This window comes from Tachyglossus aculeatus, chromosome 12, assembly GCF_015852505.1.
Source record: "Tachyglossus aculeatus isolate mTacAcu1 chromosome 12, mTacAcu1.pri, whole genome shotgun sequence".
Classification (NCBI taxonomy): Eukaryota; Metazoa; Chordata; class Mammalia; order Monotremata; family Tachyglossidae; genus Tachyglossus; species Tachyglossus aculeatus.
The window spans coordinates 6,125,637-6,141,846 of NC_052077.1; the positions used below are offsets into that span (position 1 = coordinate 6,125,637).

General features: G+C 45.8%; 2 protein-coding genes across 2 annotated transcripts in view; both read right to left on the minus strand.

The window, feature by feature from the left end:
- Nucleotides 1-533, minus strand: part of PLA2G12A (phospholipase A2 group XIIA) — a 9,401-nt gene extending 8,868 nt beyond the window's left edge. Inside the window, exon 1 of the mRNA XM_038755305.1 lies at nucleotides 239-533. Coding sequence (XP_038611233.1) covers nucleotides 239-494 — 256 coding nt within the window. The 5' untranslated portion in view covers nucleotides 495-533. The remainder of the gene's footprint in view (nucleotides 1-238) is intronic.
- A 5,021-nt stretch (nucleotides 534-5,554) lies between these two features.
- Nucleotides 5,555-16,210, minus strand: part of CFI (complement factor I) — a 28,643-nt gene continuing 17,987 nt past the window's right edge. Inside the window, exons 9-14 of the mRNA XM_038755301.1 lie at nucleotides 15,539-15,574; nucleotides 13,434-13,537; nucleotides 11,422-11,525; nucleotides 10,068-10,345; nucleotides 8,214-8,318; nucleotides 5,555-6,037 (exon numbers count right to left, since the gene is read on the minus strand). Coding sequence (XP_038611229.1) covers nucleotides 5,820-6,037; nucleotides 8,214-8,318; nucleotides 10,068-10,345; nucleotides 11,422-11,525; nucleotides 13,434-13,537; nucleotides 15,539-15,574 — 845 coding nt within the window. The 3' untranslated portion in view covers nucleotides 5,555-5,819. The remainder of the gene's footprint in view (nucleotides 6,038-8,213; nucleotides 8,319-10,067; nucleotides 10,346-11,421; nucleotides 11,526-13,433; nucleotides 13,538-15,538; nucleotides 15,575-16,210) is intronic.

A 16,210-nucleotide genomic window follows, 5' to 3' on the forward strand; every position in this document is an offset into this window, starting at 1 on the left:
TTACTGCCATATTTATCTTGTCCATATCTACTCTATTTATTTTATTTTGTTAGTATTTTTGGTTTTGTCGTCTGTCTCCCCCTTCTAGACTGTGAGCCTGCTGTTGGACAGGGACCGTCTCTATATGTTGCCAACTTGGACTTCCCAAGCGTTTAGTCCAACGCTCCGCACACAGTAAGCGCTCGATAAATACGATTGATTGATTGATTATTACTGGGGCTGTTGTTGTCATTATTACCAGGCGGGCACTGGTGTCGGCAGAGGCCGTCCTCCCCGCCCAGCAGGTCCAGGGCCAGGTTGAGATAGGCGTCGATGCGATGGACGCCATTGCGGATGGTCTTCAGGGTCAGCCTCCAGTCGGGGGTCGGGGGCTCCTGGCCCGCCACCATCATCATCATCATCATCACCACCATCCTCATCATCATCCCCATCCTCATCCTCATCATAACCGCCGTCGGGAGGCCCGCCTGGAGGAGGGGGCGACCCCCCATCATGGACGCCACCCCCCTCAGGCCTCCCCTCAGGCCTCTCCTCAGGCCTCGCCTCAGGCCGACGAGGCCCTCCAGCTCCCAGCGCGCATGCGCGCCCCCTCGTCCGCCATGGCTGCCCCCGTCACTCCGCGGGACGTCAACCGTCCTCCGGACGTCATGACGTCATGACGCCGGGGCGTCGCGGCCCGGCCAACCTGCCCCTCCCATTTTGGCCCTCATAAAGATGGCGGCGGTTCAGCCCTGATTAGGTGCCAAGCATCAATCGTCATCATCAATCATGTTTATTGAGCGCTTACTGTGTGCAGAGCACTGTACTAAGCGCTTGGGAAGTACAAGCTGGCAACATATAGAGACAGTCCCTACCCAACAGTGGGCTCACACTCTAAAAGAACTATTCTGAGCCCTGAGGGAGAGATGAGGGAATAATCATCATCATCATCATTCAGAGGCCTTCCCAGACTGAGCCCCTTCCTTCCTCTCCCCCTCGTCCCCATCTTACCTCCTTCCCTTCCCCACAGCACCTGTATATATGCTTGTACATATTTATTACTCTATTTATTTATTTATTTATCTTGTACATATCTATTCTATTTATTTTATTTTGTTAGTATGTTTGGTTTTGTTCCCTGTCTCCCCCTTCTAGACTGTGAGCCCACTGTTGGGTAGGGACCGTCTCTATGTGTTGCCGACCTGTACTTCCCAAGCGCTTAGTACAGTGTTCTGCACACAGGAAGCGCTCAATAAATACGATTGATTGATTGATTGATTCAGAGGCCTTCCCAGACTGAGCCCCTTCCTTCCTCTCTCCATCCCCCCATCTTACCTCCTTCCCTTCCCCACAGCACCTGTATATATGTTTGTACATATTTATTACTCTATTTATTTATCTTGTACATATCTATTCTATTTATTTTATTTTGTTAGTATGTTTGGTTTTGGTGTCTGTCTCCCCCTTCTAGACGGTGAGCCCGCTGTTGGGTAGGGACCGTCTCTATGTGTTGCCGACCTGTACTTCCCAAGAGCTTAGTACAGTGCTCTGCACACAGTAAGCGCTCAATAAATACTATTGATTGATTAATAATAATAATGATGGTATTTGTTAAACACTGACATTTCAAGCGCTGGGGTAGATACAAGGTAGTAATAATAATAATGATATTTGTTAAACACTGGCATTTCAAACGCTGGGGTAGATACAAGGTAACAATAATAATAATAATGATGGTATTTGTTAAGCACTGACATTTCATGCGCTGGGGTAGATACAAGGTAATAATAATGCTGGTGTTAACTGCTGACTTTGTGCCAAGCACTGTTCCAAGCACTGAGGTAGATAACAAGGTAATAACAATGATGGTATTTGTTAAGCACTGACATTTCAAGCGCTGAGGTAGATACAAGGTAATAATAATAATAATGGTGGTATTTGTTAAGCACTGACATTTCAAGCGCTGGGGTAGATACAAGGTAATAATAATAATGATGGTATTTGTTAAACACTGGCATTTCAAATGCTGGGGTAGATACAAGGTAACAATAATAATAATAATGATGGTATTTGTTAAGCACTGACATTTCAAGCACTGGGGTAGATACAAGGTAGTAATAATAATGATGATATTTGTTAAACTGACATTTCAGATGCTGGGGTAGATACAAGGTAATAATAACAATGATGATGGTTTTTGTTAAGCACTGACATTTCAAGCGCTGAGGTAAATACAAGGTAATAATAATGATGATGTTTAGTAAACACTGACATTTCAAGTGCTAGGGTAGATACAAGGTGATAATAATGATGGTATTTGTTAAGCACTGACATTTCAAGCGCTGGGGTAGATGCAAGGTAATAATAATAATGATGGTGTTAAGTGCTGACCGTGTGCCAAGCACTGTTCCAAGCACTGAGGTAGATACAAGGTAATAAGAATAATAATGATGGTATTTGTTAAGCACTGACATTTCAAGCACTGGGGTAGATACAAGGTAATAATAACAATGATGATGGTATTTGTTAAACACTGACATTTCAAATGCTGGGGTAGATACAAGGTAATAATAACAATAATGATGGTTTTTGTTAAGCACTGACATTTCAAGCGCTGGGGTAGATACAAGGTAATAATAATAATAATGATGGTATTTATTAAACACTGACATTTCAAGCGCTAGGGTAGATACAAGGTGATAATAATGATGGTATTTGTTAAGCACTGACATTTCAAGCGCTGGGGTAGATGCAAGGTAATAATAATAATGATGATGGCGTTGTGCCGACCATGTGCCAAGCACTGTTCCAAGCACTGAGGTACAAGGTAATACAAGGTAATAATAATAATAATAATAATAATAATAATGATGGTATTTGTTAAGACCTGACATTTCAAGCACTGGGGTAGATACAAGGTAATAATGACAATAATGATGGTATTTGTTAAGCACTGACTTTTCAAGCACTGGGGTAGATACAAGGCAATAATAATGATGGTGTTAAGTGCCGACTGTGTGCCAAGCACTGTTCCAAGCACTAAGGTAGATAAAAGGTAATATAAATACGATTGAATGAATTGAATGAATGAATGAATAATAGGAATAATAATGATGTTATTTGTTAAGACCTTACTATATGCCACGCCATGTTCCAAGCGCTGGGGTAGATGCAAGGTAATAATAATAATAACAATAATGATGGTATTTGTTCAGCGCCGACGATGTGCCAAGAGCTGTTCCAAGCGCTGAGGTAGATACGAGGTAATAATAATGATGGTATTTGTTAAGTGCTTGCTATGTGCCGTGGACCGTTCTAAGGACTGGGGGAGATACAGGATAATCAGGTGGCCCCGCATGGGGCTCACAGACTTCATCCCCATTTTACAGATGAGGGAACTGAGGCCCAGAGAAGCGAAGTGACTTGCCCAAAGGTCACACCACAGAAAAGTGGAGGTGGCAGGATTTGAACCCACGTCCTCTGACGCCTAAGTCCACGCTCTTTCCACTTCTCCACAGAACTCTTGGGGTTCTTTACGAGATCCTAATGTTTCTCTTGCCCCACCCTCTTCTTGGCAAGGGTACAGTGGGGGAAAGCAACGCAGCCTAGTGGAAAGAGCACCGGCCTGGGCGAGTCAGAGGACCTGGGTTCTAATTCTGCCTCTGGCAAGTGTTTGCTGTGTGACCTTGTGTGACTTGGCTTTTCTGTGCCTCATTTCCCTCACTTGTAAAATGGCAATGAAATACCTGTTCTCCCTCCTACTTAAACTGTAAGCCCTATGTGGGACAGGAACCGGGTCTGACCTAATTAATAATAATAATAATTATGGCATTTGTTACGCACTTGCTATGTGCCAGGCGGTGTATTAAGAGCTGGGTGGATACAAGCAAATCGGGTTGGACACAGTCCCCGTGCCATGTGGGGCTCGCGGTCTCAACCCCCGTTTTACAGATGAGGGAACTGAGGCCCAGAGAAGTGAAGTGACTTGCCCAAGGTCACCCAGCAGACATCTGGCAGGGATGGGACCTTCTTACTCCTAGACCCGTGTTCCAGAATCACTCTGTGACCCAGAATTAACTTGTTTCTGTTGCTCACTTTGGTAACCTAGTACCCTGCGGTTGATGTGTGGAGGTGGGATTTCAGGGGGAGAGGTGTAATGATAATTATGGTACTTATTATTATTAATAATTATAATAATAATAGCGGTGTTTGTTAAGCGCTTACTATGTGCTAGGTATTGTACTACATGCTGGGGAAGATACAAGATAATTGGGTTGGGCACAGTCCCGCTTGGGACACACCATTTTTACGATAAGGTAACGGAGGCCCAGAGAAGTGAAGTGACTTGCCCAGGGTCAAACAGGAGACAAACGGTAGAGTCAGGATTGGAACCCAGGTCCTTCTGACTCCCAAATCCGGGCTCTACCCCCTAGGCTTCTCTTGGAGGGCTAATTGGGAGAGTGGCTGAATAGGGGAGGGACTTTCAGGAGGGAAACGTTTGTGGTAGAGGGGGTGGAGGAAGGAAAAGATTGACTCAGGTGAACCTTGAGACAGTGATAATTGAGTATTTTAATCGGTTCACATTTACCAACCCTTCTCTCTTCAGCCAGGAAATCACCCCTAATCATTTTACGGTCATTATCCAGAGGTCCTCTCCACTTACACTCCCGGCCCCAAGTCTTATCCCCTTATTAAAATGAAATCTGGTATATTATCTCTACTTGCTGGTTCCAGGCTTCCAGAAATCAGTCATTTAGCCCATATAAAAACCCATCCTCCAATTTTAGTCTTCCCGAGTTTCTGGCGGTCTCCATGAGGAGAATGGAAACTGCCCGTTATTATCGCCTTCCCTATCTCACCTGGCAATGAATCTTGACACTTTTCCATGACTTCTATTTATTTTATTTTGTTAGTATGTTTGGTTTTGTTCTCTGTCTCCCCCTTGTAGACTGTGAGCCCACTGTTGGGTGGGGACTGTCTCTATATGTTGCCAATTTGTACTTCCCAAGCGCTTAGTAAGCGCTCAATAAATACGATTGATGAGGATGATGATGATAGTAAGCGCTCAATAAATACGATTGATGATGATGATGATAGATTATTACTAGACTGTAAGCTCGTCGAGGAAGGGGAACGTGTCTGTTTATTGTTATATTGGATTCTCCCAAGTGCTTAGTACAGTTCTTTGCACTCAAGCGCTCAGTAAATAGGATCACACGCATACTAATATGAAATCGAATGGACTGAATCCCAATTGATGCAGCCCATCCCATACTGGGAATGTCTGCTTCAGTCCTTATCGTGGACAAGAGGCTGTCCTGATACACAGCAAAATCAATAGATTTGCTCTTCAGGGCTGACAAGCGCTCTCTTTAAGTGAGGAAGAAAAGAGGCCAACGCCTCTCAGATATTTCAGCTCTTCCCAAACACGATCATCATCATCATCAATCGTATTTATTGAGCGCTTACTGTGTGCAGAGCACTGTCCTAAGCGCTTGGGAAGCACAAGCTGGCAACATATAGAGACAGTCCCTACCCAACAGTGGGCTCACAGTCTAAATGAGATGAGAATATGTCCATTGAAATACAGGCAGAATTTATTGGAATTTTGCAGGAAGATTTCGGGGTGGCGGAGTCAAGGTGCGTGGCCAAAAAAAAAGAAAGAAGCATGAAGGGCGGCTATCTGGGGAGGTGGTTTCCAGTTTGACGGTACGCGTCGTTACTTTTGCGTGATCTTTGCTTAAAACGGAGCACCTGGTGGCTCAGAGCGTGGACAGACAGCTCGGGAGATTCGGTTTGAGGCTTCTCTACCGTTTCGGTGTGTCCGTGGCTTCAGAGCTTCACACGTTGTACTGAGCAATGAGAGCTCTCCCGACATAGTGGCTAATCCAGTCGAAGTAATTGGCCACCTTTGTGTAGACCCCAGGGAATTCAGGCTTGCCGCAGTTTTCCCCCCAGCTGACGATGCCCCAGAGGTAGGCCACGTTGTTGGAATCCATGCACACGAGGGGTCCTCCGGAATCTCCTTTACAAGCATCGATGGAACCGTCCTCGGTACCTGGGGAGGGAAGGCGAACAAGGAAAGCCATACCTCCTCCAGGAGGCCTTCCCAGACTGAGCCCCTTCCTTCCTCTCCCCCTCGTCCCCCTCTCCATCCCCCCCATCTTACCTCCTTCCCTTCCCCACAGCACCTGTATATATGTATATATGTTTGTACATATTTATTACTCTATTTATTTTATTTGTGCATATCTATTCTATTTATTTTATTTTGTTAGTATGTTTGGTTTTGTTCTCTGTCTCCCCCTCTTAGACTGTGAGCCCACTGTTGGGTAGGGACTGTCTCTTATATGTTGCCAATTTGTACTTCCCAAGCGCTTAGTACAGTGCTCTGCACACAGTAAGCGCTCAGTAAATACGATTGATGATATCGCGGAAACTCTCTTCTGAAAGCCGCACACCCAAGTTAAGCAGTGTGGCCAAGTGGCTAGATCACGGGCCTGGGATTCTGCGGGCCCAGGGTTCTAATCCTGCCTCTGCCACTTGTCTGCTGTGGGACTCCAGGCAAACCCCTTCACTTCTCTGGGCCTCAGTCCCCTCGTCTAGAAATTAGGTATTAAGACCGTGAGCCCCATGTGGGACAGGGACCGTGTCCAACCTGATTGCTTGTATCCGCTCCAGCGCCTAGTACGGTGCCTGGAACAAAGTAAGAGCTTCACAAATACTACAATTATTATTAGCGTTAGCCTAAACCAGACTTATAATAATAATAATAATAATAATGGCATTTGTTAAGTGCTTACTATGTGCAAAGCACCGTTCTAAGCACTGGGGGATACAAGGTGATCAGTTTGTCCCACGTGGGGCTCACAGTCTTCATTCCCATTTTACAGGTGAGGTAACTGAGGCTTCGAGAAGTTAAGTGACTTGCCCAAGGTCACACAGCAGACATGTGAGGGAGCCGGGATTCGAACCCATGGCCTCTGACTCCAAAGCCTGGGCTCTTTCCACTGAAATGAGGGTGGGACTAAGAGTTTTCTCCCCTCTCTCCCTAGCATTCACAACAACAGTGGTGCCTGACCTCAACGAGAAAGGGAAGCCTCACAGTGATTTTCCCCAAATAAAGTGGCCGTTCGCGGCTCTATCCTAAGGAGATTTAAGGCTGACACTTGAAGTTACCATCGAGGCCTTCAGCCGAAAGCCCAAAACAGGCTCCTACTAGCCTTCTGCTTTAAGCTGGGAATGTGTCTGTTATATTGTACTCTCCCAAGCTCTTAGTACAGTGCTCTGCGCAGAGAAAGCGCTCAATAAATGTGATATGAGTGACTGACTTTACTTTTCCCTGGCCGGCGGACAAAAATGATCTTCAGAATTGAGCAACAGTCAGTAGATTTGAAAATGCCCCCCGGGGTTGACTTCTTCAAAGAGCCCAACTGAATAGGAGTTATTTGGATTGCTGTTAGCACTGTTTTTATCATAATAACGGTATTATCAATAAACACGGTGGCCTAGTGGAGAGAGCCTGGGCGTCAGAAGGACCTGGGTTCTGATCTCAGCTCCACCGTGAGTCTGCTGGGTGACCCTGGGCACGCTTAACTTCTCTGAGCCTCAGTTACCTCATCTGTAAAATAGGGATCGCTACTGCGAGCCCATGTGGGACGTGGACTGTGTCCAGTCTGATTAGCTTGAATCTACCCCAGCACTTAGTACGGTAAGCACTTAAAAAGTACCATAAAAATAACAGGAGCTCATTCATGGTAATTGGCTACATCAAGGAGGAATAAGACTTGCAGAGGAAGGAGTCATGAACGTCTTTAAGGCAAATAAGAACCATCTCTGGTCTCTGACTCTGATCATAGTCAATGCTTAAGCCCTTCTTCCTTCTTCTCTCCTTCCCTTCTGCGTCCCCCGACTTGCTCCCTTTATTCATTCCCCTTCCCAGCCCCACAGCACTGGTGTACAGATCAGTAATTTATTTATTTATATCGATATCTGCCTCCCCCTGTAGACAGTAAGCTCACTGTGGGCAGGGAATATGTCTATTATTATATTGTACTCTCCCAATTGTATTGTACTCTTTTAGGACAGTGCTTTGCACACAGTAAGCGCTCAATAAATACGACTGAGTGAATGAATGAATGAAACCGATTGATCTAGCCATGCTGCCAGGGCTGTGTGATATACAGGTTTCAGGTACAGAGCAACATGAAGAAGAGATCCCGCCGTACACTTACCTGCGCATAGCATCTCTTTCTCATAAAAGCGAGAGGAGTAGAATTTTGAGCAGTTGGCTATCAGGTTCACATGGCCCCATTTGAGACTATAGACCCTGCTGAACTCTAAAAATATAAAGACGAGAAGAAGAGAGTAAGTAAAACATTATAAAGATTTCAGGCACAAATTAGCAGTGAATAAATATGTGCTCTTTAACTGCAAGGCACAAATCGCAAATACACTCTAAGTAGACCTTCTATGGCAATTAATTCTTTCTCTTTCCATAATTCCCTACAACCCTGAGCCCCCTGAGGGACAGGGATCATATCTAATTCCCATCTGGGAAGTCTCCCAGCATTTAGTATAATAATAATAATAATAATGATGCTTAAGCACTTACTATGTGCTACAAACAGTGCTCTGCACACAGTGCTTAATCAATACTATTACTACTACTATTACTACCCTATCCAAAACCTGTTTTTCCCACTTATGCTTCTCTTTTTCTACTCCCTCTCAATTCTTTTTTTACATTCTAGTGCTTCTAAAGAAAAGAGAGCTTGAAAGCAGCATGGTCAAGTGGGGATAGAGCCCGGGCCCGGGAATCAGAAGGTCATGGGTTCAAAGCCTGGCTCCGCCACTCGTTTACTGTGTGACCTTAGGCAAATCACTTCACTTCTCTGGGCCTCACTTCCCTCTTCTGCAAAATGAGGGTTCAATACCTGTGCCCCTCCTACTTAGACTGTGAGCCCCACGTAGGGCCTGATGATCTTGTATCTACCCCAGCGCTTAGTTCTGCGCTTGACACATAGTATCAGTCAACCGTTTTCATGGAGTGCTCACCGTGTGCAGGGCACTGTAGTAAGTGACTGGGAGAATGCAATATAGTAAGCTTTCAACAAATACCACAGTTATTATTAATAATGATTTAACAGGAGTTGAATTGTTGGACGTCCCCATGACTAAATGCTGTTTATTTTTGCACAGATTGCAGTTCAACCCTGGAGATGCTGGCACCCTCCAGGGTCTGATTCTGAGCTCTGCCATCGGGCTGCTGTGTGATCACAGGCAAGTCGCTTAATCTCTCTGCCCCTCGGTTTCCCCTTTTCAAAATGGGCACAATAATACCTTTTTTTAATTGGTATTTGTTAAGTAGTAGTGATGGTATTTGTTAAGCGCTTACTTTGTGCCAGGCACTGTTCTAAGCACAGGGGTAGATAATAATAGTAATAATATTTGTTAAGCATTTGCTTTGTGCCAAGCACCATTTTAAACGCTGGGGGAGATACAAGGTCATCAGTCCCTGTCCCATGTGGGGCTCAGTCTTAATCCCCATTTTACAGGTAAAGTACAGATGAGGTGCAGAGAAGTGAAGTGAGTCGCCCAAGGTCACACAATGAGACAATTGGAGAGCCGGGATTAGGAGCCAGGGCCTCGTGAATCCCAGACTCGTGCTCTATCCACAAGGTCGTCCTGCTTCCCGAGGAAATAAATAGGATGTAATCAGGTTGGACACGGCCTCTGTTCCCCATGGGGTTCCCAGTCTTAATCCTCATTTTACAGATGTGGTAACCAAGGCCCAGAGAGGTTAAGGGAATGGTCCAAGGTCACGCAGCAGACAAGTGGCAGAGCCGGAACTCGAACCCAGATCTTTCTGTTTCCCAGTCCCGTGCTCTCTCCCCTAGGCAATGCTACCTCAAAATTACATGACGTGTGCGGACTGAAAGCGCTCTGCAGAACCCAAGGTGGCTATTTTAGCATCACTTCAGTTTCCAAGAGATGAGTTGTCAGCACAATCAGAAAATCGGCTTCTGCAAAATTCCATTTATCAGGAAGATTTCCAGAAGGAGTTTCACCCACTATAAACCAGTTACCTTCTTCTAGTCCGAAGCCAGAAACTATGCATCGGTGATTGGGTCTGAACATATACTCTGACCAGGGAAGGCAAGCCGGGGTGGTGAACGGCAGGTCGCACTCTTTTTTATTCCCCTGCTTCTTCACCTCCAATAAAGCAATGTCATTTTGGTACGTAGATGCGCTGTATTGGTCATGGATGATCAGTTGGTTTACTTTGTGAATTTGTATCTCCGGGTTCAGTTTTATCCAGTCCAACAGTCCGGTCCAGACTTGATACCGATGAGCTTTGTTTGGCCTGTAACAAATTTTTTTTATTAAAACGGATGTGGAAACATCCAACACGGTCACGGTCACGGTCACGGTCACGGTCAAGCGGGCCCTTGGGTGGCACAGGATACCCAACAGACACCTTCCCTGCCTACAAGGAGTTTACGGTGAGGGACATAAAAACATTTATAACTAGAGCGGTTAAAATAAATAGAGCAGATATAGATGGGTAAGTACTAGCGGGGGTTAAATAAGTCCATAAATCCAGGAGTTTGCTGAAGGGATGCTATGGCTCAGGTTGGAGGGAAATCGATCGCGGAAGGCTTGTCGGAGGAGGAGGTGGGATTTGGGGAGGGATTTGAACGTGGGGAGAGCCAAGATCGGTATGATGGAGGAAGGTGGAGTGCTCTGGGCCCAAGAAAATAGTGCAAGCGACGGAATGAACATGGGAGAAACGCGAGTCGGGTCCATCTAAGAGGTTGGCTCAGAGGGGTAGAGGCAGCAAGTTAATAATAATAATACTTGTGGTGTCTAAGTGCTCACTCTGTGCCAGTCACTGTGCTAAGCACCGAGGTGGAAACAAGCAAATCGGGTTGGACACCGCCCCTGTCCCTTATGGGGCTCACAGTCTTGAGCCCCGTTTTACAGATGAAGTGACTGAGGCACAGAAAAGTAAAGCCACTTGCTTAGAGTCACCCAGCAGACAAGTGGCAGAGTCGATGATACTTACCAGCAGCTGCCCCCACACTGGCTTCCCGCTAGCGAGCTCATTGTGGGCAGGAATATGTCTTTTTGTTGTTACATTGCACTCTCCTAAGTGCTTAGTACAGTGCTTTGCTCCCAGTAAGTGCTCACTACATATGGTTAGACTGTGAGCCCACTGTTGGGTAGGGACTGTCTCTATATGTTCCCAGGCCCTTAGTACAGTGCTCTGCACATAGTAAGCGCTCAATAAATACGATTGATGATGACGATTTGATTGAATGAATGGATGAGGAGCCCGCATTTCATCCCGCAGGCGGACGTTTACGGATGGTCCACCGTCATCCCCCCAGCTCCTTTTACCGCCCCGGAAAAACCGGCCATTTCAGCAGAGGATTTTACCTCACGCAGTGTGCCGCCGTCAGAATCCAACAGCCACCGATATAAATCCCTCCACATTTGATTTGGTTGTCTTCCTTAATTGCCACCTGCCAAGGGAATTCATCCTAAAAGAAAGACGGGGAGTGCTTCTTGTTGGACTCAGTAAGACTCCGATCCCACCCCTCTGCGTAACGGCATAACTGGACAAACAGGGGCAGCCATGGCCTGTGTGTTGGTGGGCCCCTGCTCCTCGGAGATCTCAAAGCACCACAACGCAGGCCTTCTCCTCATCTTACCTCCTTCCCTTCCCACGGCACCTATATATATATATATATATATATATATATATATATATATATGTTTGTACATATTTATTACTTTATTTCACCTGTACATATCTATTCTATTTATTTTATTTTGTTAGTATGTTTAGTTTTGTTCTCTGTCTCCCCCTTTTAGACTGTGAGCCCACTGTTGGGTAGGGACCGTCTCTATATGTTGCCGACTTGTACTTCCCAAGCGCTTAGTACAGTGCTCTGCACACAGTAAGCGCTCAATAAATACGATTGATTGATTGATTCCCCAATATGCCCCGTTGCCTGTCCCACCTCTGGGGGAAGCAGGACAGGAGCATGAGTCAGTCAGTCAGTCGTATTTATTGAGCGCCTACTGTGTGCTGAGCACTGTACTAAGTGCTTGGGAGGGTACAACACAGCAATATAACAGACACATTCCGTACTTCCCAAGCGCTTAGTACAGTGCTCTGCACACAGTAAGCGCTCAATAAATACTATTGATTGATTGATTGATTGATTCAGACACCCCCAACCCAGCTGACGCTAGCCGGGGAGAAGTTTGAGGGGAAGAGTCCTTGGCCCTGAAAGCCACATGTCACTCGTACCACTTCCAGTTTCCTTCCCAGTGGGAGCGGTACTGTATATTGAGCACCCACGGGGTGCCGTGCACTGTACTAAGCGCTTGGAAAATACAAAACAGGCAGTGACACAGTCCCCAGGAACTTCCGTGCCATGTGACAATCAGGAAATCCAATGATAATAAATAACAACTGTGGTATTTGTTAAGCGCTTACCATGTGCCAAGCACTGTTCTAAGTACTGGGGTAGCAAGGTAATCAGGTTGGACATAGTCCATGTCCCACATGGGGCTCCCAGTCTAAGTAGGAGGGAGAACAGGTATTTAAGCCCCATTTTACAGTTGAAGAAACCGAGGCACAGAGAAGTTAAATGACTCGCCCAAGGTTGCCCAGCAAGCAGTTGGCCAGCATTAGAACCCAGGCCCTTCTGACTTGTAGGCTCGTGATCTCCCCACTGGGCCACACGGTAATGTGGCCCACAGGGATGTGGGTAGACAGACTGTATATATGTATATATATATATATATATATATATATGTATATATGTTTGTACATATTTATTACTCTATTTATGTATTTTACCTGTACATCTCTATTCTATTTATTTTATTTTGTGAGTATGTTTGGTTTTGTTCTCTGTCTCCCCCTTTTAGACTGGGAGCCCACTGTTGGGTAGGGACCGTCTCCATATGTTGCCAACTTGTACTTCCCAAGCGCTTAGTACAGTGCTCTGCACACAGTAAGCGCTCAATAAATGCGATTGATGATGATGTCTCCCCCTTTTAGACTGGGAGCCCACTGTTGGGTAGGAACTGTCTCTATATGTTGCCAACTTGTACTTCCCAAGCACTTAGTACAGTGCTCTGCACACAGTAAGTGCTCAATAAATACGATTGATGATGAATAAATACGATTGATTGATAGACTGTTAGGCAGACAGTGCTCCTCTAAGACTAAGTTCGCTGTGGGCAGGAAACGTGTTTACTGACTCTGTCATACCGTATTCCCCTAAGTGTTTATTACAATGCTCTACACACAGTAGGTGCTCAATAAATACCATTGACTGTCTCCAATGCTGGGTCTCTTTTCCAATAGGGGTACACTCAGGAAGTCTTGATTTTGCATTCTCCCGTTACGTCCTCATTGCCTGGAGCATTACCTTAATTGCCGACTTTCCTCCTAGAATTCGTTTCCTTCTGATAGGGGTGATTCGTCTCATCCCACAGGTGATTTGTGGCAAAAGGGATTTTATCTTTCTCCTTTCTTTGAGGAAAAACAAAGATTGCATCATTATCCATTTTGCATTCGTTGCAACGGGCACGCGCAGCTGGGATGATGCTATCGTCTCTGTCCGCATCTGCTGTGATTAGAAACCCGCTCCCGCCTCCAACACCCTACCCAGAGGATGAGCTGAGTTTGGGATTAAAAGAGGGCAAGTTCTTGGGATTGTAAAGCTCCTCGCTAAAATGATGTACTCCGTCGGGCTGAGTTCAAAGCCGGGTTTGTGGCTCAGGACACGGTAATTCCTTGGCATTGCCTTAAGGAGAGAGTGAGAGGAAAGGTCATTTTTTAGCAAGGATCCGGAATCCCAGAATTATACCTGCTACTGAGGTCACAAGAGGATCGTGTCCATTTTGTTAACTCCGTGTATCTGGGATTAGGAGCCCGGGAGCCAAGATGCCTAATACATATCAGTTACAGAGAAAAGCAGGCCAGTGACTAATATGAGAGTAATACTTAGAACAGAAATCCGACGGAACGACGAAACGCTCACGTCGGAATCTTTCCTGTATGGACGTAGGAAAAGCACGGCTGTCTTTCCCAGAAAGACAGAACGTAGAGAGAGGAAAAAAAAAAAGGCTCTTCTACTGTGATATGATACTTCAATCTAAAGAAACCAAAGAAGTGAGACTTGAGGAAAAGCATTATTATACAGGTCCCATTGGGAAAAGATCACAATAAACAGCTGCGGGTGGCCGAGTCTGAATTCCTAATTCAATCCAACTGCCCTTTGATTTCCACCGTTCTTAATTTCACTCCTGGGGACAGATTCAGGTCTAGATCAGGAGCGTAACGACTGAAGGACGGGACAAGAAAAGTCAGACTTTGTCATTAAACATTTTACTTATTCATGCTGTTTTTATAGCTTATAGTCTAGAGGGGTAATGGTAAATTCATCAGAGCTCCATTTACATATGTAGTCTGTGACCTTAGCGTTTACATACACAGTCTGTGGCCTTAGCATGTGTATCTCGGTTCCTTTCTTTTTCAGAACGGCGTAGTAGAAAATGAGCAGAGTTAGCCCGCTTCATACAGATTTAGGCTACTTAGAAACTGAACTTGTATCCACACACTTAATCTGGCCAAGCACCATCGTCCTGGAGGTTAGCGAAGCCAAGCTCAGTTTCACTCTTGAAGCCTGGCAGGAAAGATTAGTAAACGGATGCCGATAAAGTGTGCAAGTGGAAGTTGAGGAGCTTCCGTGGAAGTTGAGGAGCTTCCGTCTGAAGCAGATAGGGTGATGCTTTTGTAGGGAGGGATGGGTTCGGCTATAAAAACAGCTTAGTACGGTGCTTTGCACACAATAAGCCCTCAATAAATATGATTGAGTGAATGAATATCGACAGTTACTTACAGAAGGCCCATCTCCTCCAAGAGGCCTTCCCTGACTACGCTCCCCCCTCCTCTTCTCCCACTCCCTTCCGCTTTGCCCTGCCTTGCTCTCTCTGTTCTCCCCCCTCCCCAGCCCCACAGCACGTATATACATAGCTGCAATTTCTTTATGATGATGATGATGATGATGATGATGATGATGATGGCATTTGTTAAGCACTTACTATGCGCAAAGCACTGTTCTAAGCGCTGGGGAGGATAGAAGGTGATCAGGTTGTCCCACGTGGGGCTCACAGTTTTAATCCCCATTTTCCAGATGAGGTAACTGAGGCTAAGAGAAGTTAAGTGACTTGCCCAAGGTCACACAGCAGACGTGTGGCGGAGCCGGGATTCGAAAACCCATGACCTCTGACTCCAAAGCCCGTGCTCTTTCCACTGAGCCACGCTGCTTCTCTATATATTAGAATAATATAATATATATATAATATATTCTCTTTATATTAATGTCCGTCTCCCCACTCTAGCCCGTAAGCTCATTGCCAACAGGGAATGCGTCCGTTTATTATTACATTTTGCTCTCCCCGGCGCCTAGTACGGCACTTTGCCCGCAGTCGGCGCTCAGTAAATATGACTGAAAGAATGAACGAATACCATTATCCATGTTGTCATTCAAGGCTTGAGCTCGTTCTGTAAGGGAAACAGAGATAAAGAAAGCCATTTCCAACGCGTTCGACCCACGGCGGGTTCATTTGAAAGGTTCCCGGGCAATTCGTTGTGAGCCCTCCTGGGTGATGTTTGCGCTAGATGAGGCGTCCATTATTCCGTCCCCCACTACTTGCCTCCTGCCACCTCTGCCTGGCTTTTTGAACCCGTGCTTCGGAGGCAGAGGGGAGAAAGACCCCGCCATTTGATGATAGGAGCACCGGGCCTCAAAGTCTTCTAGACTGTGAGTCCGCCGTTGGGTAGGGACCGTCCCTATATGTTGCCAACTTGGACTTCCCAAGCGCTTAGTACAGTGCTCTGCACACAGTAAGCGCTCAGTGAATACGATTGCACGAACTGGACAGCACCATTCGACGACGTGAACTAAACTCCGCGGAGTTCCCCAGGACCTGTTTTAATAATGATGATAATAATAAGGATGATGTTGGTGTTTGTTAAGCGCTTCCTATGGGCCAGGCACTGTACTAAGCGCTGGGGTGGATATAAGCCAATCGGGTTGGACGCAGTCCCCGTCCCACATGGGGCTTACCGTCTCAATCCCCACTTTTGGAGAGGCTGAGGCACAGAGAATCAATCAATCAATCATATTTATTGAGCACT